Source organism: Brienomyrus brachyistius, chromosome 7 (assembly GCF_023856365.1).
Source record: "Brienomyrus brachyistius isolate T26 chromosome 7, BBRACH_0.4, whole genome shotgun sequence".
In the NCBI taxonomy this organism is placed as follows: domain Eukaryota; kingdom Metazoa; phylum Chordata; class Actinopteri; order Osteoglossiformes; family Mormyridae; genus Brienomyrus; species Brienomyrus brachyistius.
The window spans coordinates 27,839,645-27,863,625 of record NC_064539.1 but is presented as its reverse complement, the minus strand read 5'-3'; the positions used below and the strand labels follow the sequence as shown (position 1 = coordinate 27,863,625).

Sequence of the window (23,981 nt, the reverse complement as noted above, 5' to 3'; positions counted from 1 at the left end):
ACAACAGACCCTATTTCGTTTTTACAGAAGGTAGCACAAATGTGAAATATCCCAAGTTAGCACTTTCTGTGAAAAATGAAAGTGTGAAGGGGACTGTAAGCTTCACAGAAGGACTGCATTTCTGAAACAGCAGCCGTAGCAAATAAAAACTAAACTGGAGTGTGGCAGGCAGGTAAATAAAAATGATCTTTTTGTGGATAAAGAAACTCTACAAGGATCCGTCATATAGGACAAAGAGCATTCAGCATCACAGTAACAATCTGAGGCATTTCCCCATCATTACAGCGGCAGCATTTAAAGAACAAATTGTGCAGTAACTGAAAGAGAGGATGCAATCTGAGCATTATAATGAAAAACAAGAAAAAGGAAAATAATTATATGGTTGCTTACATATTTCATTGAACATAATGAATGTTCTTGTTTTCTAAATAGCCACATGTAGTGTCTTTGTGGAAACAGTGGCATTCTGTCGTGTAATGTGCTGAAGAGCGTCGGTGCTTTGATTTGCCTTAAAGCAAACAGTGACCAGTATGAAACAGGATGATCTATGCACACATTTCTATGCGCAATATGTTTCTATGAGTAGTTTAAAACAGATATTGCAGCATGTATTTCATATTTTATTCCTGTATTTTCAACATATTATCTATCCATCAATTATATTAGTTACAGAAAGAGGCAAAATACTCTTTAGTGGCAAATTTCAGATTGTGGTGTAGTGTGTAGTGTGTGTAGGATAAACTGCCCCCCACGGCTGATAGATGGGTGCCCAAATAAAGCCCCACATCAGCCCCCCTAACCCTCATTAGTTGCTGTTCTGGATGCCTGGCGCTCTCTTTATGCCTGTGCTGGAAATATCCACCTTTGAATACATTGTAAATTGTGTATTCCTTTGGTGTTTAAACTACTTATGTTACTGAGGGTAAGGAAGCGGTAGGGAGTGGGTGCTCATTTTTAGTTTGTATTTTTTCCTGTTTGGTTATAACTAGGGCAGTAAGAGTTTTGTTTATTTGCTTTTGTTTGATAGGTTAAAACCACAAAATAGTTCTGTTTGTAGTTTTCAATGCCTCAGTCTTGAGGTGATTTGTCTTTGCTTAATATTTTTTTAATAAACATCTTTCGTTATTATTAAAATCCATTGGCTAACTAGTATACTGGGTGCTTACAACTCTGCCATCCGTAAACCAAGGATGTAACAACTGACATTACCTTTGTTTGTCACACATCTTAAGATAAGATATACAGGTAACGTTAAACGAGACTCTTTAAAGTGTCAATCCTGTGTAGAGGTCTTGCCTAAATGTCACGCTATCTGACCTCCACCTTTCACCTAATGGGTCAGAGGGGTTTGTGGGTCAACCGGCCATATGGTTCACATTAGTAATTACCGTCCACAGCCCTGGCTCCAGCAATATGTCCTGGTAACCCTATATCAGACAAGAGACACCTTTTTTAACTCCCTTTTTGAGGGTCTTTGCTAGATAGTAATTTGTCTGGCTTATCTGCCTGGCTTATCACCAAGAGCAGCCCTACCAGGAACTGTAGAGGGCACCACTTGTTCCAGGCGATATACCGATCGATGTACATCCCTATCCATGCTCATGCACTGTAGGTAGTGATTGAATAAAACACGCAAGTTCACAAGTACAAGTGACCGAACCCAGCTGCCAGGGGTCACTCTCCATGAGAAGGTTAGGAGTTTGGAGGTCTGGACGCTCTCACAGAGATAGAGAACAGAGCCATTGCTATTTTGGATCGAGAGGAGTCGGCCGAGGAAGCTGGGCATCTCATATGGAAGCCACCTGGTCAGCTTCCGGATGCGTCCCACTCCACAGAGACCTCAAGGCAGACCTACAACACCCTGGAAGTATTATATCTTCCAGCTGGCTTGGGAACATCTGGGAATCCCACAAAATGATGTAGAGCAGTTATTCTCTACTGATTGGTCACTCTCCGTCAGTCCTTTTAGCTTAGCTGAATTAAATCATTTCCTCCATAAGCAATCGTGAATTACGAATCTTATATCAACTGCATATGAACAGGGAATTATCTAGCATGGTGGCATTTACTGCTCATTTGTATGGGGGAAAAGGCAGAGATTATAATTAATTACTGCTTTAGTTCTTCAAAGCACCAAAAATGGGGTTAAAGAGAACAAAAAGTAGGTGCGTAATGGCTGGCTGTGGGAACTGTACTGAGTAACTGAAGAGTATAGTGTCTTTGGCGAAAGTGACTCAGTTTTTTGGGAGATCTGACCTCATAGGAAGCCTGAACAGCCCAGCAAGGAGCCAAACAGAGGGCAGGACTAAGCAGCCATGATTTGTGAAAAGGCTGATAGAGATGCAAGCGTTTATGAGTGAAACTGTGTCGAAATACATAAATAAAGGGAATAAAACTGTGATTCAAGAAAAATTTATGTTGTTAATAACAACAATGTGAAGGTCTTTTATCTAATTACCTAATACCACCCCTTTATCTATTATAATTCTTTCTCCAGCTGTAAAACCACTTGGAAAAATAATGGTCCCACTTTTTCTTCCTTTTTTCTTCCGATTCTCTGGCAGCAAATCCTGAGAAAGCAGCTGTGTGTTAGCAGTGAGGTGCAGTGGCAAATGGCCACTGGGTAATTACAGACCCACGAGTTTTCCCCCCACCATGTCGCTGGTTTTTTCTGGTCAAACCCTAACACAAACTAGCATAAACTGTCCTCCTGCAGTCAGAAACGCCACTCAAAAATTCAAACAAGAGTCCCGACGACAAGTTTGCTGCTCCGGTTTGTTGGCGGCGTAGCTGAAGGTGTGGCCATATTGATATATGTGACACGGCCAGTGAGCGAACGTCAGCTGTGTCCCTGCAAGAGCCACAGGTTTTATAGAGCTGTGCTCTGGGAGGAAAAGGAACAGGGCCTCAGCTTGGGAGTAACACACCACACAGGCAGTTAGACAAACAGCCAAGTCAGCTCAGAGAAAGGGCCTCACTCCCTGGGCCAGAGGAAAGACTCTTCACTCTGCTACTGTCACAACATACAAAAATATGAAAGAGGACCTCATTTCACATTGACACAAATGTGTCAATATACTCAGAAACTATTTCCTGGACAGTTCTTTTATTATTATTATTATTATTATTATTATTATCATCATCATCATCATCATCATCATCATAATTATTGTTATTAACAACAATAATAATAATAATGATAATTATTTGGGGATATTTGGTATATCCATGGGGCCATCTCCAATGTCAGGTGACGTCAAGACATCATGACAGGCTTATAAATGTGAAATAAATTTTCTAGCTTTGTGGCACGTGTTGCTTTATTGCATTATTGTTGCTTTTTGTAGTATACTGTATGTGCTGTTATTATTATTATTAACATTATCATCATTAGCATTATTATATTTGCAGTCATGCAAAGTATGAAAAAAGAATTCACACGTTTCCTGACACCTGGAACGACTGGAACAGTGTGTGACTCCTTAAACTTATTTTAGCGAAATGCCCAGAGATAACTAAGCATGCCAGGTGATGGGCTCTTTCATTCGGCTGAAGGTTAGCATTATGCTTCCTTAGCAGCTGGATTAAAGTTACAGCAGCCAAGTCTCCCCAAATGATCGTTCAGCTGATTTTCTTGGCTCCAAAGCCTGCCCTAAATCTGACCTCCAGCTGTGCTTCCTGTGCAAGACGCTCTACAGCTCTACAGAATCGCAGAGAAGAAAAAAGACCAGCAGAGACCTGCTAAAACTGTCAAGTAAAACCCTTGTCGAGAAAAGTCTGGTACCTGTAGCAGTGCACTGCTAAATAGTCATACTCATTAACAACAGAACAATCAAACAAACAGCCAAAAATAGTTCAACAGACTTTCATTCACTCATTCATGCAACTTAAGATATGACAATGTATCACCTGAAGGCTCCTTTATTTGATAATGCAAATAAATACTTGAATAATACAATGTTAAATGCTTTCTCATAATGTAATTAGTATCTGTTATTAAAAATGTAATGACCTTATTTGATTCACTTTTGTACATCTTTGTACCCAAATGTACGGTGGAATTCTATATTCCTCAGAGTAATACTCCGATTTTGTAATAACTAATATGAAACTTTTCACGCCGTTTCCAAAAACCGATCTGTTATTCACATATGCAGCGTCATGGGAAGCCATGGATTCAAGGCAGGGAACAATCCAGTAAAGGCTGCAAGCCGTCACAGGGCACATACACACACTCGTACCTACTGAAAGCTCGATAACTCAACTTACCCTCAGCATATTTTTGGACTGTGGGAGGAGAACCTAAAGGAAACCTCACAATGACACAGGAAGAACATGCAAACTCCACACACATGGAGTCATGGCAGAGATTCGAGCTTCAATCCCAGAGGTGTGATACAACAGCTGATATACAGACCGGTATATATTAATCTTAAATCTGTTTCTGCAGGTCAGTGAAATATGAAAAGTTGCAAGACTCACCGTGTTCACAGAGAGGGCCAGTGTAGCTGGGCAGACAGACGCAGGCAAAGGACTTTACACCATCAATGCATGTCGCCCCATTGTGGCAGGGGTTCGACTGGCATTCATCTATGTCTGCAAGCGTGAGAATCAGCAAGAAATGCAGTTAGAGTACAAGCAAAACGCTTATTGTGATGTTAGATGATTTTAAAATGAAAAACTGAAATGTTAGCTTGTGATTTCAGAGAATAACTCTTGTGCATTATGTCAGTAATGTCACAGGAAGCAAACATTATAAGAGGCCAGGATACCTGTTTCGCACTTTTCTCCATTAAAACCAGGCGGACATACACAATGGTGAACTTTTCCATCGATAAAGCAGGAGCCTCCGTTTAGGCAAACATTGTCTGTGCAGGTAAAGACTCCTGTGAAAATAACCATTGCTAAACATTTAGCTATTCAAAGCAAGTATGAAGAAGTATTACAGAAAGACACACCTGCGCATTTCACAATTCTACAACGTTTATATATTTGCTTAACATGCGTTAATATGTAAGAACCTTGTGACAAAAGATATTAGGTACACATGTTCCATTATGTTATATAAGAGGATACCTGGAATTTCAACAGTCTGGCCCTCAACTGTGTAACTTGTCTCAAGTTGGTCTGTTGCTTCTGTCCCAGGGCGGGGTGGTTCCGCTTCAACAATTTCCGGTCCAGAAATAGCATTGTAGTCAATGGATTTTTCTTCATCAGGAATGACAGTGGAAGTCGTTGCAGTACTTGAGTCAGTCACTTCAGTGTCTATTGTCCCCACAGTAGGTGTTGCATCCTTGCGTTTGTCAGCCACAGCTTTCTCATCCCCTGTCACACTCTCTGGGCTGAATACATCCACCTCAGTGACACTTATTGCACGGGTTGGAAGAGAAGAAGGCAAAGTTTCAGGCTGGATAGTTCTTGGTGCAGATTCCCTGAGCACTGTGTCCTGCCAAACTGAAGCAATCTCTGTAGAGGCCTGCAGAAAGGACTCCTTAGATGTGGTTTTCTCAGGCTTCGGAATATCTGCAGTGTCCATTCCAGTTGATACATCAATGGATTCAGTAACAGAAGATGAAGCTTCCATTGATGACCCATCGCCAGAGACAACATCTCCAGAAAATTCACTTGCAGGGGAAAATGGGATTGTGGATACGGCTGGCGTGGACAATTCAGGCACCACTGGATAAAGAGGTGCTGATGTATTTACTTCTTCACCAGATCCCTCTGGTACTAGAGTCGTCAAAAGTGGGGACTGGACCGTTAGTGGTGTCTCACCAGCGGCCTCTTCTGTTTCAATGGTGGGAACAAAACGTGAAGAAGATTCAAGGGGTGCCTCAGTATCCACTTCGATTATAGGCACCTCTACCAGGCTGTCTGAAGTAGGTGACAAAAGCTCATCCGCACCTTTCATTTCATCAGTCAGATTGGTCGTCTTCTCCTCGAGCTCTGTGACTGATGAGATGGCAAGATCGCTGCTTGTTGGTGCTGGCATCAGAACCTGCTGCGTGTTGTTATCTTGGGGACGAACAGTTGGAGTTCCAGTGGCTGAAATGGCAGAGGTCTGGCTGGATGTTTCACTCACCAGTGAATCTGCCGTCTTGGGTGACTGAGAGGTCCTCTGCATTTCTAGACTGTAACCCTCTGCACTGCCTTCTGTCTCTGCCGGTAACGGAGAAACGGTTCTTAACACAGACTCAGAAACATCCTTTATTAAGACCGTCACAGCTGGCACTTCTCCTGAAGAATCTTGGATTGCATTTTCTTCATCGTACGTCGATGCCTCACTTTCCTGTGTAACGGCACCACTGCCAAGTTCAGAACTTGACTCATAAGGTAATACTGTACTTATTTCCACCTGTGGTACGTGTGTGCTCTCCACGGTTGTTTCTTGTGAGATTTTGCTGTCAGTATGTACTAATGATACTTGAGCTGTAAACTGTGCATTTTCCTCTAAGTCTTTACTCGCGGTGACAAGGGGGGTTGTTGAGGTCTCAGTCTCAGAAACTGTGAACCAGGGGGAAGTGGTTCGTTTTGGCTGCACTGATGTGAGACCAGGAGGGTAGACATCTGCTGAGCCCTCACTGTCAGCAGAAGCAGAATCTTCAGTGTCCTCTATCGTTTCTTGCCGAGTTGGAGTTCCAGGACCATCTATAACACCAGGACTAGTTTGGAACGGGGATAAAGTAGAAAACACTCCCAGTGAATCGCCTGTGAAAGTCTTGTCTGCTTCTCGGACTTCTGCCTCATCAGTTGCAACTGCCATAGAGACATCAGAAGCTGTGGTAGACACCAAAGCCTCCTCTACAGATACATCTACCCGTTTGGTTTCTGCTCCATCATCTGTTGGATGCATTGCTGATCCTTCTGTGCCTTCAGATGCTGTCGTGCTGGGTGACACTGATGCTTCAGAAGAGGGCATAAGCTCTAGAATCACTTCTTTCGAAGTGGGTAAGAGTGGCGTTTCCTTTGTCGGGAAACTTTCGCTCAGTGATGTGGTCACAGCAGCTTCTTCTGTAGTCAGGGTGGCATCAGTGTCCGTAATAATTTCTATTGCTGGGTCTTCTGGTGTGAAAGATCCAGTTTCCACAGTATATTTCTCATAGTCGCCATTGTCTCCCAGCTGGGTGAAGTCCACCATTCCTGGAGACGCAGTTTCAAATTGGTCTCCTCGTGCTTCCTGCACTTCAGAAAATGCTTGATGAGTGAGTTCTTGTTTCCCATTAATAAAACTTACAGTTGGGGCGAGTGTGACAGTAGACGCGGGAATCAGATCCAGCTCTCCAGAACCAATGATTGGCTCCTCCTGTGCTACAACAGGAGTGTGTAAAACTGAGCTGATGAGAGGAGATTCCAGAGAGGTGGTGTTTTGCTGCAGGAATTCCAAAACTGAGTCAACTGCAAAAGTAAGAAGGAGGTACAATCAGCAAAAAGAGCACATTCAAGCCCACATGACTTTGGAAGCAACAAAGTCTGACTTGAGCTGTGCGAGTAGCTCGGCAGACTTACGACAACTTCATTCAGCTTGTTTTTAATCTTGACTGAAAGCATTGCAGAAATTAGTTAAGAGTTAGTTAAGAGTTAGTTAAGAGTTAGTTAAGGGTTCTTTCTATGTAGCTATCAAATCCTCCATCCAGACACCCAGGGAAAGGAAATATGTCAAATGGACGTGATTGTGTATCGTTTGGTGTATGGGCAAGGTATTGCAATAATCTGGAAAGATTAACCATATCTTTATTATTATTATTATTATTATTATTATTATTATTATACTACGGTTATCAATTCTGAATTTCTGTAGTTCCTTGTCATGTAATTTAACAGCTAACAAGATTTGATAGATGTTAAATCATTGACAAACAGCCGCTAATTCATTTCCTGGACAAACAATGTACTTGTGATATGAAGGATGCTGCAGGCCCAACCACTGGGAATAACATTCAGTCCAAACATCCGTAAATGGTTGCAAATGGTTGCAAATTCTCCTCCCTTACATGCAGGACTATCCGGATCTTCCATAAACAGATGTTTATTTTCATTTTCATTCCGGTTATCAAACAACTGTTCATCTCAGACACACACACACACCCTGTGGCACATTTTCCCACAAGCTGCTACTCAGAATTAAATTAATAATAATAAGTAACCACTCCCTCTCCTAACACCTGCGTGGCTAAGTGGTGAGTATCAGCCAGGGGCTATGCTCCTGGAAAAGAGAACAGCAGCTGGAATCATAAGGGGCAATAAAACCTGCTGGGAAAGTAAGTGGCAACTGGAAACCCGTCAGTGAAGGTTCTGGAGAGAAACCCTCACCCCCCCTCCCCCCCCACAAAACCCAGTTGTAACCTCATTTATCACCTACAGTGTCCCAAGACCGAATTGCTCATTCCTCAGAGACAATGTGATCACGTATTTCAATTTCAAACTCTCACATAACCATTTCAACAAAAGTCTTTTCAAGATCCAGGAAAGATGTAGGATATAGCTAATATCTGCTTCCCATGTAATAATGAAAGTCATCAAAAAATCAGCTTAAATTAGCATCACTACAGTCACACATATAAATTGTATCAATTATTCATCATTAAATGATATTCATGGAATATTAACAATAATCTGTATAAACATAATTGCAAGAAGTCTTCAAGCACTGCTGCCCAACATTTACTGAAAGGTTTCATCCAGCGTTTGAAACCTTGACTGAGGCACCTTAAGAAAATTAACGTAGGAAAGCATCCAGTGCTAATCAATACCTTGTAGCGTTAATTAACTAATCAAGTTAATTAAGTGAGATGCTAGTAAAAATTGGCAAAGTATCTGGAATGGACGTGGTGCACTTAGCAGACATTTGGGAACCTAAGCTGTGATACTCTAACCAGAGCAAAGATAAATACCTTAGAAAAAGCTCAAAACATCATTTTCTTTGGAGCCCAAATAGATTGTTCTGTTTGTGCATTTTTCCTGTCCACAGAAAGAATCCAATGAATTGCCCTGTAATTACGTGAATTGCACCACCAATATTAGTTTTTTGTATATTACACTGCAAGGTTATGCTCCAGGCCTCATTCCTGTAACAATCACTGCACTGGGAATTGTTACTAATGCATGTGTATGTCTGTAAGTGATGGGTTTCAGCACCATGGACAGCTTCTGCAGCTCAAACGCGCGTCACATTCAGTGACAGCAAGAGTATGTAAGAAATAGAGCTGCAGAGCTCATTCTCTATCACAATGTTTTCCAATCCACAGATGGCCCACATTTTTGCTCCCTCCCAGGTCCCGTAGGACTGTCTGGCATAGAGCTCAGAGGGAGCAAAAACCATGAATCGACTGTGGGTCCCCTTAGGACCGGACTGGGAAACACTGCTCTGTCAAAAACCAACCAAACAGAAAATGAATTATGACAATTGTGGAAGTGCATAATTATATACTTTGAAAGCCGTCAGCAAAAACTATACACTATAATGTGTCATGTCATTTCTATTTACAAACTAATTGACTGTAAAATAAGAAAGTAATATTGATTTATGTGTGTATTTCTTGTTGAATATTCAATAGGAAATGTATCCAATTTTCTAGGATTTGTTAAAATTGTTTTTCATAGCAGGATTTTAGATTTTATTTTAGTATTTTATAAATGGCCACTGTAATGTGAAATGGTGTAAGAGGATAGTATAATATACTCACCTGAACTGTTCTTATCAAGAATGTTGACAATGATGACGCGGACATGTGCTGTTTTTGCATCTTTGTCGGCCTGAGAAATGTCCACGGGATTCCACTGGCCTGTAGCTGACTCATCAATGATTGTCGTGTCCATGGTGGTATCTTCCATCTCTTCAGTTTTGATGATATCAGCTGTTCTCTCTGTCTCCATCAACGGCATTGTGGCGGTTGCTTTAGAAAGACTGGTCAAGGCATCAAAGTCCGTGGAACCCTCTTCCTTGTACACAACAGCAGGCTTTCCCAAATCTTGGTCTTTAGGAGAAGGTTCTTTTGATAAAAAGGATGCAGTAGTGGGTTGACTTAACCAGGTAAGTCCACTGGAAGCACTTCCTTCTTCCTGCGCCACTGTTTTCTGATTGGAGTCCTCCACTTCTGTGGATGTAAGCAGCTCAGTGGGCGAGCCTGGTGTCGAATGCGGTTCTGAGGTGATTCCGACAGTCACAGGCAGAATCTCAGGCTCACTCTGTTGAACTGGGGCTGATGCCTCAACAAGACCCTGTTCATGGAGTTGAGTTGTGTCTTCCACTGCACTACCCTGCTCTGTTTCATCCTTGGTAGGTAAGTCGAGGTAGGGGGTAGCACTTTTGGGAGTGGGCAGCTCCGGTAAGTTCTCCACTGTGACAGGATCAGCCCATGGTATTGATTCTACTTGCCCGATGTTGCTCTCAGGGATTTCTGTTGGCTCAGTGTCAGTGTCAAATAGAGAAGTGGTCAGGGATGATGGAGATGGGGAGAAAGATTGGCCAGCAGGAGCCATGCTGGTGGAGAACATGGCTGAAGGCTCTTCTACAAGCTCCTCACTGACAGGCTGTTTGCTTGCAGGTTCCTGGCTTGAGACAGATACAAACTCAGGGGGGGGTGATGTTGCAGAGGCGTGCAGCAGTCTGGGAGACTCACGGATCTCCATCTCTGTTTCACTCGGTATAATGTGAACTGCACCCTCAAGCAGCCTCTCAGGTGCTTCGGTTCCCTCTGACACTGTTACAGTTGATGTGGGACCAGTGGTTGTGTCCAGTGGGGTGGTTAGCTCTCTACCTAAGCAAGAGAACACAAATACTTACTGGTTATACTGGCTAAATGGGATAATAATAGAGCCACACATAAAAAGAAACACACAAACGCACAGTTTGCCAGTTGTCAAGTTCACATAGCAAAATGAAACTCCTGGAAATAAATGTCAAATTAAGCCTGAGGAGAGAAAAATCTGCTTTTCCCTCCAAAAAAGGCCAACATTATTTGTTTAATGTTTCTCAATACCATATAAAACGCAAAGCCTGGGATGAAGGAAGTGAACACTGACGTTTCAAAAAATACAGGAATGTAGATCTACAGCAAATCACCTTGAAAGGGTTCGCTTTGGCGTCAGGCACAGACTGGCTTATTCTGGGAATTCTGATTGTCAGCGATGTTAAAATGGTCCGAGAAACGCGCCGCTATTCGCAAAGAAAACACACTTTTGGCCAAAAGCTTCTCTTTTTTAGACATTGTAATGTTTCATCGGCCTTGTGCCTGGCTCCTACCTTCTATTTCAAGCCTCTTTTTCCCATCTTTATTTCACTGGCATAGAAACAGAAACAGAACAAAGCCAGCTGAGGCAGTTTCTCGGGGTTGAATTTCGATATGCATGCATATTAACTTCAGTACCATTTAATATAACTCCTTTCAATATTAACGTTTCCTGTGGGGTATGATTTCATGTTACATCATTGCATTTTTTCCTTTTATAATATACATATATTTTACATATGAATACTGTTCATGCCTTCTAAACTGTGGCAACTATGGTAATTCTGTTCATAGCGCAAAATAGTTTTGGGGCTTTGTCCTCCTGGCAGTAGTTGTCCATATATTAAAAGCCATTATTTAGTTTTTTTCTGAACTGTAAATCATTTGCAGTGAATTTTTTATTGTTTTTATTGACAGAGTTCAATCAAATGACTTTGGGTGAATTATTCCAAGTCATAATTATTCTATGGTTCACTTTCAGGATGACACAGATGCAGTATCTAAATATCGCGATTAATTTAACTGTAATTTAATTACTTGTGAAAATAAACAATAAACATTGAATTAAGGACTAATTGATTAAAATGGCATAATCAGTGATCCAAGGAAGCAGCTCTGCTTCTGTTTCAAAATCCATGACAATTAATACTGTTTAGTTTTTAAATAGTTAAGTTCCTTTCAACAATTTTGCGACAAGGGATGGTTTTAATTGTTTCAACATTTATTTCCCATACAGGTGTCTTTTTGAACCCTCTGGATTATAATCGCAGTCTTATTGTCTCCTGCTTAACAAGTTAAGGCCATTTACAGACCATTTGGAAAAGCTAAGAAAATAATGTGCGTCAGATTCAGTCACGTGATCAGAACGAAAATGTAATTACGTTTTTATTTGTCATCTGCAGCTTCCTAACTGAAATAAATCTTCAAAGATTGCAAAGTGTCTGCAGGAAGAGGACAGTTAAGCTACACTGATGTCACGGGATTGAAGAAATGCCATGACGCTCGCTGATGTGAGCAGAGCACGAGGCTGGGTTTCAGATAAAGCATGTTCTGGAGGAGAGGATGATGACATTGCGTCCAGGGGTGCCACAATGGCGGAGGGGGGGGGGGACTGACAGTGTTCAAACATAATTAGATTGGCCTGGGTTGAGGGCCCGAAATGGTATGCTGTCACGGGACCCCAGACCCTGACCCTGCTCTCCACTCCACTCGGTTGCTAAGGAAACTCCCCTTCCCCTTACTGGGACACAGCTGGTTGCCTGTTAAGGTAGCCAGCTGTTACACATTAAAGACGTGCCTCCCATTTCGGCAGCGATCACTGATGTAAAACGTTTATTTTCCCTAATAAAACACAGTGATCCATAACGTATGTATTAGCTGTTTTTAATAATGTTTATGGTGTCCAAAAGGTTTTTTTTTTTGTCTGTGCTTGATTCTTCTTCTTCTTAATTTCCATTCTTGCAACATGGGCACCTCTGACAGCATTGCTGACGTTTGCCCTGAGAATCAGAAAGTTCATAAAACGCTCACTCTTGGATGCAGGAAATGCTTCCACAGAACGAAAATTGGCGAGTGTGGAAACCGGAGGTGGTCCAAGTCCTAAGAATGTTGACGTAATGAACAACCAGTCCCTGAGATGTGGGACCTCGCTTCTCATCTCACAGACACTCCCGTATGAGACAAACCTCAAACTCTGACTCTCAAGTGCAGGATAATGGCTCAAAAGGGAGACAGAGCTGATCCTGTCAAATGCTAGATGAGAGGAATGTGAAAGCCAGCGCAATGTGACCTGTCTGTTTACTCCAGCCATGTAATGATGTCACACCGGAGAAGCCAGATCTCTTCCCTCCTCAGCACTGAAATCTGACCCTGACAGTGTGATGCAAATCATTTGTAACTTTTTCGCCCTGCTGAACTAAAGCGAGAGTTGTAACCAAGCCTCCACATGGCTGCTGGCTGCTCCCAACACATAGTAATTTAGTCTATATGACAAATTTACAGACAGATGTAAAGAGACCTTCACAGCACAGGAGTTTGCAAGATGTTTTATCTTCACGGTTCATCAAGCCCACTGCTGACTGGACAGAAACTGGACAAAACCCAAAAACTACAATGAGGACAGGAAAAAAAAACAGGGGGGGGGACCATAATAATAAGCTTATATTATACAGGACCGATAATGGCTCAAGACAAAAATAATGCTATCCAGGATCTGGAGAAAATAAATTAGAAGACAGATTGGAAGAGCGGTCTGGGTATTTGCTTAAGAGGAAGGAATAATGAACGCAGCACCCTCGCATGAAGCTGCAGAGGGCCCATTAACAGCGAAGAAAGCGAAAGGTCACACCATTATTCACTAGGTGAGAAGCACCGAGGGCCATGATGCTGCTGACACCTTCATGCTGGGTCTTGTCTTCACATGTTCTCCTGCCCCATCAAGCAAAGCTCGGTCCCAGCCCTGCTCTGCCTGAACTACACCATCAGTCCTTATACTTGCTTGTTTTCCTATAATGTATAAATGAGATGATTCCTTCCTCATACACAATATGCAGATGTACGCAGATGTGCATTTTAATTTTAATTCATAATTTTAAATATACCTAATTATTGAAATTATGTTGATTTAATAATATTTCAGGTGAAAGAAATCCATATAAAACTATAGATCACTCTACAGTCATGACTAAGAGAATCAGGCAGACGCGAAACCTGTCTAAACCTTCAGCTGTGTGTGTGTGTGTGTGTGTGTGTGTGTTTGTGTCCAGTTACATCTTACCTTATGGAGACCAAATGTCCCCACAACGTGATGAATACGTGTTTTTTATGAAACTCCATGACTGCAATGAAAAAACTAAAAAAAACTCTTGTATTTTGTTTGGTTACTTATGGTTATAGTTAGGGCTGGGTGGGGTTAGGGTTGTCATAGTTAGCGTTAGCATTTTTCCCATAGAATTGAATGAGCGGTCCCCAAAAAGATATGATTACATGACTGGGTGTGTGTGTGGGTGTGTGTTGTTAAAAATCCCTGGTAAATTCTCGAAGTTAGCACAGCCCTGAAAAGCGAAGACCGTGAACCATAAGAAGAATGTAAACCATTACAAGTTTTGTGAAAGTAGTGCAGTCAAAAATTATTTTTAATATGAAATTCTTGTCACCCTAGCCAACAATTTAATGAATTTAGGCTGTACTCCATGCATATGTAATAGGAAAAAGTCCATTTTTCTCTCAAACTCATTATTATATAATTTTACATACATCTCTCTCTGATCACCCTTATATACCCAGAATGAAAGAATCAGAATTTTATCTTTAATAAAAGAGGCTAATGGAGACAGTGTGTGGCTCAGTGAGCTCGGACTTTATTCCTGTGATCGGAAGGTCGCTGGTTCGAATCCCATGACCAGCAGTGTGATTTCACATTTGGGCCCCTGAACAGGGCCCTTGACTCCAGTTGCTTGGGGGACAATGTCTAACCCCACTGTCTGATCTGCACTTGTAGGTTTCTTCAAAGAAAAGTTTCTGCTAAGTAAATGTAATGCAAATGGCTAACTATTGTAAATAATTACAGTGTTCGTAGGAGGCAGGAGGATGACAGGCTGACTTACCTTTGAAGCAGTAGGCTCCCAGCCTGATCGTGGGGTGGGGAAAGCCTGTCTGATTTCTGAAGCGGTACAGGGTCCGCACCCCCAACAGGCCCCCGCCGCACTGAGTGCGGGGTATGGAGATGGGGTAGCGGGCACTGCCGTCTGCCAGCCAGCCGTAGTCGCAGCGGTCCATGCCCTGCCTCCAGGCGGCATGAAGGTGCCCCGGTTGTGCCAATGTGGCATCAAGACGCTCACAGGCCGACCACGCCTCCCCCAGGGTCAGCTTCTCACTTCCAGGCACGAAGAATACTTCCCCTATGGACACAGTTGATGCATAAATCAACATAGAGTGAGTGATACGTGGGAATGGACTCAGAAGTAGTTCAGACCCCAGGAGGCTGCACCCTGAAGTACTTTTGCTGATCGCAAAATTTAGATGTTCGCTGCAGGCGCCAACTTTGTCCCCATTTAAAGTTTTTTATCATTTGGCTTTTAATTCTACATGGTAGCTCTATGCATTATGGAGTGTAAGAAGTGCCTTTTCATATAATTTGGGAGGTGGACGCTTGTTTTCTGAATCAAAGAACTTTCTCGCCATGACAGTTCCACACCCAGTGAATCTCTGGATAGGAATTCAAACTGGGGTGATGAGCTAGAGTTTAATAGCAGGAGAGTTTCTGAAAGAAGGACAGTGTCGGACCTTGCAGGCGACCAGCATGGTAGCAAAGCCGAAAATCCCCCCCCCCCCCCCCCCCCACCCTTTACAAAAATACATTCACGGCTCAAATAGAGCACCCTTCATCATTGAATATGAACATAACTCTTTAAAAAGTCCTGCAAATTAAATATTTATAAACAGGTACATTTTGTTCATAGCCCTAAACATTACGGGACCTGGTTAGCGATTGTTTTCATTTCGATTTTGGGACCTAAAAAATAGCCCCCATACTCTATTGTTCAATTCAACTTCGGTCCAACACAATTATGTCTATCCTGTCAAATTTATTTTAAAATAAACACAAGACAGAGTGAGCGCAAAAGTTTACAAAGGGTATTTGTATTTTAAACTATAACTGAAACCATGGAAAGTCCATATTTAGCAAAACATTTACCCAGTTTCCCAGCACCCACTAAAGGTTGATCCTCTGCTTTTTAAACTACAAACTACATTTCCCACTTTCTAATACAGTCGTTTGCTTAATTATCTCTCTGCTATCTCTGTTTGGGTTTAATCTAAATGGAAACCTACATATGTCCGGTTGGTGTGAAAGCGTAGAGCGTAGTATAGGAATCCTGCCATATGCAATTCTCTATTTCTATTTTTTTTGCTTGAAAAAGCCAAGTAATGTTACTTTCTGAGAAGACAAAAAAAGGTAATTTATGCTGTAACTCAACCAAACCCAAAAACCTTGATTGTTAGATAATCTAGGTTTAATGCACGAACATATGTTCTTTATAATATTTCATGGGGACATGAATCTTGTAAACTGTTTTTTTTTCTGATGTTGGCCAAAATTTCAGTCTGGATCATGGTTAACCCCGCTGAGCTACTGAAATAAAGTTTTAAAGGCAAAATATCACACGGTACTCAGTGTGCCAATAAAAGGGAATGCTGCAGTCATAAAAAGCCGGCATTAAAGAACACAAATATACAGCCCACAAATATCAAGGTTGTTGTCGAATTAAAATGCCTCACCACTCCAATGGTAAAGCCTACACTATTGCCAATATTTTAATTTGAAGATTAAGGATCAACTATTTGTTTTACCATTACTGAAACTACCTTGAACTTTAGAAAATACAAAATACGATTAAAAAAAATAATTAATTCAAGCTTGATTGTCAGAGCTGTCATGCTGCATGTTCTGATAAGAATTTCCAATCTTGATTTTTGCATGGGATTACTCACCACAAGAACTGCAAAGTATGACTCTTCCACCCGGAAAGCAAAATCACACAAAAAGCATGCTAGTCCCAGGTGACACTGGGAGGGGTCACAAGTTTGCTTACCCTCCAGTTTGTCCACAAAGCAATATACATCATAGGTCTCTGTGGGGTCTCGGATCCCATATGTTCGAACTCCAGGCTTCCCGTATTTGTCTCCATAGCAACCTGCCCTCGGTTTGGTGATTGGATATCTGTGTGGAGGAAACATTGCATGAACTCAATGGGTTTTGAGAGTGGGGATCTCTCTCAATATTAGGCAGCATCATTGAGCGTTTCACTTCTGGAATAAGCCTAGTAGCGTTTAGGGGCTCAGCATTCAAGGTTATTAAAAGACCCTCAATATGGCCCAAGATCAGGAGAGTTAGTCTTCTTTCACTTCGTAAATTTGTTCGTTTTATTATGACTAAAATCCATAGCACTGGATGTCAAGTAGCTCGACCAAAAACATATTATTTTTGCAGGCAGCTAGTATCATAAAAATATAAGTAATCAAATAAGAAAAGTAAATAAAATAATCAAGAAAGGCTCACCTGACTGTCTGGTCTGACATCCAGCCAGCATCGCACTGATCGAAGCCGTCTTCGTAAGCAGACATCAGCTGCTCCGGGCTGGCGATGGAGGCCCCCACTTCCTGGCAGACCTGCACGGCTCTCTTGAAGTCCAGATCGTATCGGCTGGCGTTCACCCGGTAATGAAAAACAACACCTGCATGGCCACAATGAGCAGGTTATTTAAAAGCAATAAGCCATTGAACAAAATACTTGTGAGCATAATTACTTAGCATGTAAGCTGTGCGATAATAATCTAAAAACTCTGCGTTCTGCTTTAGAGCCTCGGTATAGTGTTCAATGGCTGAAAACATTTGAAAAAAAAAAGATGATTCATTTTAGTGACTGACAAGCCTCGGGGAAAAAAAGTAACATAAAAAACACGGTAATTTACTAGGGTATAATAAGACATTACTTACAACCCAGGGGATAAGTGTTGCTTAAGTTTCTGTGAATGAATCAACCCTAACAATGGAGTGCTATGCTTGGCAAAGGCGGCAATGGTGCACACATATGTCTGTTTCCAGAACCTGCTGTGGCGAGAATATAAAGGGGTGGAGCCAAAGTCACAGCTGGGGGGTTTTTAAAGGTAACTGACAAAGAACAAACCCACTGTCATCTATTTCGACAAATAACTGTCTGCTATTATTCTTGCAGAGACGTTTTCTCTGGTGAAAACCACAGAATACTCTGTCCTTCATAGTACTGCCCTAGGACCCCTGTGTCCATTTTCATCTATCCGGGACACTAAAGCTATACTCTGTTAACAGGAGAGTCCAGGAGAGAAGGAATACATCTAAACTAAGCAAATTTATCATCTTACCTACGAGACAACTCCAGCATATAGTCACTCCCTCTGTCTATTAAGGCTTTCTTCCATGGCCAGTTTTAATATAAATTGCTGTACTAAAACAACTGGAAAAAATTGATTTTATCTGCTTAATGACAGAGTCCACATAATGTCTTTGGAAAACAGACCATTCATCCATATGGATTTTTACGGGTGACATGTGCTTTTGTGTTTAGCACTGTTGCCCTGCACTGCCAGTTTAAGCATTCAGATCCTGCCTCTGCTCTGTGGTTGTGTGGAGTTTGCACATGTCATGTCTCCAGGTGGCTGGATACATTTTTACACCGGCGGCCAAAACTGTGGGGACACCTAGCATTTTTGGCAGTATGCTTTAAAAATTACTGTACGAATATTGGCGGCAATGTTTACAAACGATCAAAGAACGTTACAGGTATTGTACGCCGGACAATAACTGGAGCAACGGTTGAATTAAGTTCTGCAATCCCTAAGAATTGGAAATTTTTCCACAATTTTGGCCACTAGAGAATCAGTCATTTTTTATTTGCCGGAATCATTATTCAAGCTTGAAACTGAGGCCTGACTATTTAAACCAGGGTTGGCCAAACTTATCCACAAAGGGCCAGTGTGTATGCAGGTTTTTGGGATAACCCGTAGGTCAGCTGTTTAGACCCATGTGTGAGGACTCTTTGCAGTGAAAATCCTCACACACACCGGCCCTTTGCGGATAAGATTGGCCACCCCTGATTTAAACCAATATTCCTCCAACCCTGATTCATTCATAGATCTGATTCATCTAACCTCCTTTGGCATTGATCCACTATTACAATCTCCAATATACCTATTTGATTTGATCTGCGGCAGTGAATTGATGTCAAAACCATAAACTGGGTCAGAAATCGCAGTGTATTTGCTCTTTTAACTGCCAATATCTGTAGCACTTGTCAAGTGCTAAAAGAGCTTCAATGGGCCAAAGGTGAATCTTGGCATTAGCTTGAAGAATGATTTTCCTGCTGCAATTCAAAGAAGATAATAGTTTTACATGATAAAAAAACGTATATTTTCCTTTGCTCATCTTTTTGTCTTCTTTCCCAGAAATGTAACCTCAACTGTTCCAATGCTTTGTGCCAAAAAGTATTCTGCTCTCTAGCAGGTATGTCTCCAGGCAAATCTGTGTCAGTGACAGTCAGGAACCCGCCCACTGTCCACAAACAGGGTAACATCTGTCTCGAGTACTTTAAAGTACCATGGTGTTTGGCCTCCTACAATGTCCCACAATCAAATTACAAACCATCGCTTATGATGTCCAGGCACATCAAACTGTTATTATTGTGTTCCTGGTAACAGAGGGGAAAAAAACCTGACAAAAACCAAGACTGGAAAACGATTCAGTTCAAAACTGTGACCTCAGACCTCGACATGGCCACAACAGGAAGTAAGCCATGCCTTATTACTCCAGAGGAGAGATACAGAGAGTGAAAAGGCAGGAGGTATGTAGTATAGCCATTAGCAACAAGGACTCAGAACCTCATGGACTGGTTCTGCATCCCTGTGAAGGACTGGCGTTTTTGCCTTTAAATAGACCGAACAAAACTGAAAGCGAAACCGTATTTCAATTGATTTATATTGTTAAGAAAGAAACTAACAGTAATGACTCACCGCTAACATCCAGAGACACAGTGTCCTGCGTGTCCTCGATGCCGTACATAACTTCGCAGCGGTAGATGCCAGCGTCGCTGGCTCGCAGCTTGGCGAGCGTGAGGGAGGCGTCCCCGATGTCCTCTGGGTGGCTGGGCACCGACACCCGGCCCCTATAGATCGGGCCCACTTTGACGACGCTACTCTGGGCAACCAGTACCGTAGTCTCACTTTCTCCGACCACCTTGGTCCACTTGATCCGAAAGTGGTCAGGGGGGCTGGTTGAGGGTGCAGGGGGGGTGGTGTTTATCAAAGTAGCATCAGAGCTGGCATCCGGCTGGTGGGTGGGCAGAGTGGAAAAGTGACAGGGCAGGACCACCTTCCCCGCCAGAGATCCACTCACAGGGTCACTTTTCTCCACCCTTAAGTGCTGCGTCGTCTCTGCAGGCAAAGATTTCAGCTTAAAATTCCGCAATTATAAATTTTATTCTCTCAGAAGGTATTTTTATGCAGAGAGACGACACACCCTATGATGTTCAGTGAACTGACAATGTAATTCGTAATTCGATCCAATTCTTAATTGCTAATATCGCTATTAACTCTGCTTTAAACAACATGTTAACAATAATGCAGTGGCAACACTGAAATGCAACAACTGCAAGGCTAGATTTTTATCACGTGAGTTCAGGAAGTCTGAAAAGGTGCATGTCTCCGGTATGCCCCTCGAGATGTACACTGGCACAACAAAAGTCAGTTTAATATACTGTCAAGCTCAATCATTTTAAATCACAGTTACTTTGATTAAAATGAACGAACCCATCACTGCATAACTCGGTTACAGTGGTTGTGGAATGTCGCAAATTGCAAATTTCTCTTGCTAAATTATATGGGAGTCATTTCCTGCTATTGTGTTCCAATTTGCCTTTTAATTTGCATTGTACTATGAGTTCCAGATTTGACAGACTGTCGTTGAAATGGAAATATAGAAAGTTGATGCCTCAGTAACTTGATTTTGGAACATTGTAGACAGATGAAAATTGCCATTTTTTCCATAGTCCATTGACTATGCTTATTACGCTTTATTATTACCCATTGAAATGCAGAAGAAAAACATTCTATAAAAGCTGCTAGGTGTCAAATAAAGTAATCAATCTACACATCAGACCTGATAAAACTACCATTCATATAAGAGTCCTGTCAGTGTCTGGTAAAGGGTTAATCTAATGAATGCTCTTTAGTCCCCAAATGTAACCATGACATTGACAGATAAAACCCCACACAGTTAATCAATTTCAAGAAGACATTACAAATATTAACATAAGTATGTTCTGAGTAAATGTAGTTGTTTGTGATAGTTAACCAGGGCTGCGGCCTCAAAATAACATTTCTGGGTAACACTTTACATTAAGGGGCACAAATACCTCAGTAGCTCAATTACTACTCAAGTACAAATCATATATATAGTAACATATAGTAACTGCATGGAATACATGAACTTCTATGATTGATTATTGATGGACAAGCATTGTATCAGTACATAACTTATATTTAGTTACTGGCAAATGAATGCCTTAAGTAGGAGTGCACAAGAACGTTATGTGCTCCCCCTCAAATGAAGTGTTACTCTTTTTCTCCAGTAGTTGTTAAATATATCGTGAGGATTTTGCATCAGATAGGATCTTACCAAGCACATCAAATGTACAAAATAATAAGAATATCCACAGGGAATACTTTATATCCAATACCATCTTCAATCTGCAACAGAGAAAGTGAACATTGCATTAGGGTGGTATAACTCTGCACTCAGGAGTGATTCCTCTTCTCCCAGTCCAAACCCATGCAATTTAGTTGAACTGGTGTCTCTAAATTGCACACTGGGTGACTTTATTAATCACCTGTCAATCACCACCCCCCCCCCCCCCCCCTGACAACGTAGAAATGAATCCAAATACATTTCAGATAAATGATACATGAAAAATGACTTTGTTGTTAGCGCTTTTTCGAACACATGAAATACATCATATGTCTTCAACATTCATTTATATAAGAGGGTGGCGGGTGTCCTGCGTGATGTGTGATGTTTCAGGGTAAGTGCCCCTCCCGTCTCTCTAGACGTCGTCCTAAGTGAGTCGTGAAACTGGGAGACCGCTCTTCTCATTAACTGCTACAAACGTAACTGGGAGGAGAGTGCCATGGAAACCCGAAGATCACAAAAGCAAGACTTCACAGAAACAGCAAACCCAGAAAGGTTTCTAAGCAAACTGTGACATTCGACTAACCTGCAATCGTTCCCAGCAAAAGAAGCTTTGGAATTGCTTTTTGCAGATCTGTTTTTTTTTTTTTTTTTGAAGCAGCTCAGTTGCAGATTTCAGTTAGTATCCTCTTCTCCAGACCTTTGAATCAAGATTGATTTCTTTTATATTTAAATAACCTCAGCTCTCACCAGGCAGAACCAAAAAGGCGAATATCCAGTACCTGTAACAAAGGGTCACATGTAAGTGTCACGGTGTCCTCATATTACGTTATATTTCATCAAATTTGGCAAGTGGAACATTGACATCTGGTTAGGAACCTATGAGGTGAGACGACGTTTACATTTAAGAGTAATATAAATCACCTTCAGTGATATTTTGTATCTAATTGTTTACGTATTTGGAAACAATCGATTGGAATCCGTGTTCGTAGATTCATGCATTTATATTTTATAATTGAGACATTTTTCACCGTTTATATGTCATTATTTTTAATGAAATTCTCCATGACTAGTCCAGATCTGTGTAATTCGATCCAATTCTTAATGTCGTGCTGGTTGGAAAAAAAAGGTTATTTTCCATTTTCTGTCTAAATGAAGCTTGTTATGTGGATATATAAAAAGTCACTTTTACTAAGGGGCTAAATTGCCCTTATTCTACTTCTGTGTATCGGAGTTGGCCAGCTTCCCTGAAAACCTGGAAGCCAATGAATCAGCGCCTGTGAAACACACTTATTGCGTCTCAGCACTTAAACATGACTGTGTTTTACCGCCATCTACACAACCTAAATGGTGCCCTTCAGATCGAAAACACAAAAGTATTGATGACAAAACGCTGAGATCAGGGCACGCTGTCTGTGGAAACCTCCGTTTCTCCGGATGAGAACACACACCAGCCTGTGGAACTTTCCCCAGTGGTCAAGCAGAATGAAAAGTAACGGGAAATCACACTTTTACCAAAGAGCTGGGTTGTGGCTATGACGATTTAAAAATATAATTATAAATCAATTCCGTATTATTATTGGCTAAGGCACATTCAACAGATGACAATATTGAACATAGCATCTGTGTTTGGGCGTTCCTGAAATGAGAGATCCTGAAATGAGATCAAGTATATCTTTTTTGTAACGATGGTCCACCTACTCCAACCCAGACTTATTTTGCATACGTTGAAGTTATATGACTGCTGATTAGCCTGCTTCAAATACTATTATTGACATCAACAATAAATGAATGAACTTGTCTTAGTAGCTAAGTGTAATTGTTACACGTGCGATCTGAACATTATACATATAGGTCGTATATATTAAGTAAACTTTATGGCGCCATAGACAATAGTTAATGCATTTGAAAAGCTTGTTACTAAAGGTGCTGATGGCTGAGAGATACGGCACGGATAAAAGGTAAGGTTTTCTCTCAGGATGTCAAAGGCTCTATCCATCCTAGATCCCTTTGTCGGTCCAGAGAAAAGATTCTCTATTCTGCCTTGCGGCAGTATTTGAAGATAAATGATTTCAAAGAATGGATTGACTAGGACCTGCATCAAAAATCGACTGCGATTAATAAAAAACAAACATAAAAACTCGCTTTAAGAAAAGTTTCTGCATACTTCGCTAGAAACATTCAATTTTCATAATAGGCTACAACTAAAATACATTGTAAATTTTACTGAACACTACAGGACATGTATACAACCTATTTTAAACACGTCATCCCAATCAATTTAATTATGGAAGTAAACCCAAATGTAGTAAAACAACGGCAATACCTCATATAGGTTTGTAAATCCGAAATGAATGAATAGTATGTGTCCTTAATTCCAGTATGTTCCAGTGTGCGAGTTTAAGTCCAAAGTAGTTCTTCCCTATGATCAGAACAAAAGGGTCAGTCTTCGCTTTTCCTGTTCACAGCTCTTCTTTCTGAAGGTGGACAGATTGTAGCCTGTTTGGATGCTGCCTAATAGAGCAAAGATCAGTC

The 23,981-nt window shown here is 41.4% G+C and overlaps 1 protein-coding gene across 1 annotated transcript in view; it reads right to left on the bottom strand.

Moving 5' to 3' along the window:
* Nucleotides 1-23,981, bottom strand: part of LOC125745934 (versican core protein-like) — a 33,104-nt gene extending 9,123 nt beyond the window's left edge. Inside the window, exons 1-11 of the mRNA XM_049019251.1 lie at nucleotides 23,773-23,981; nucleotides 22,033-22,228; nucleotides 21,438-21,508; nucleotides 19,775-20,194; nucleotides 17,290-17,464; nucleotides 16,823-16,950; nucleotides 14,834-15,127; nucleotides 9,684-10,757; nucleotides 5,077-7,395; nucleotides 4,773-4,886; nucleotides 4,483-4,596 (exon numbers count right to left, since the gene is read on the bottom strand). Coding sequence (XP_048875208.1) covers nucleotides 4,483-4,596; nucleotides 4,773-4,886; nucleotides 5,077-7,395; nucleotides 9,684-10,757; nucleotides 14,834-15,127; nucleotides 16,823-16,950; nucleotides 17,290-17,464; nucleotides 19,775-20,194; nucleotides 21,438-21,501 — 4,702 coding nt within the window. The 5' untranslated portion in view covers nucleotides 21,502-21,508; nucleotides 22,033-22,228; nucleotides 23,773-23,981. The remainder of the gene's footprint in view (nucleotides 1-4,482; nucleotides 4,597-4,772; nucleotides 4,887-5,076; nucleotides 7,396-9,683; nucleotides 10,758-14,833; nucleotides 15,128-16,822; nucleotides 16,951-17,289; nucleotides 17,465-19,774; nucleotides 20,195-21,437; nucleotides 21,509-22,032; nucleotides 22,229-23,772) is intronic.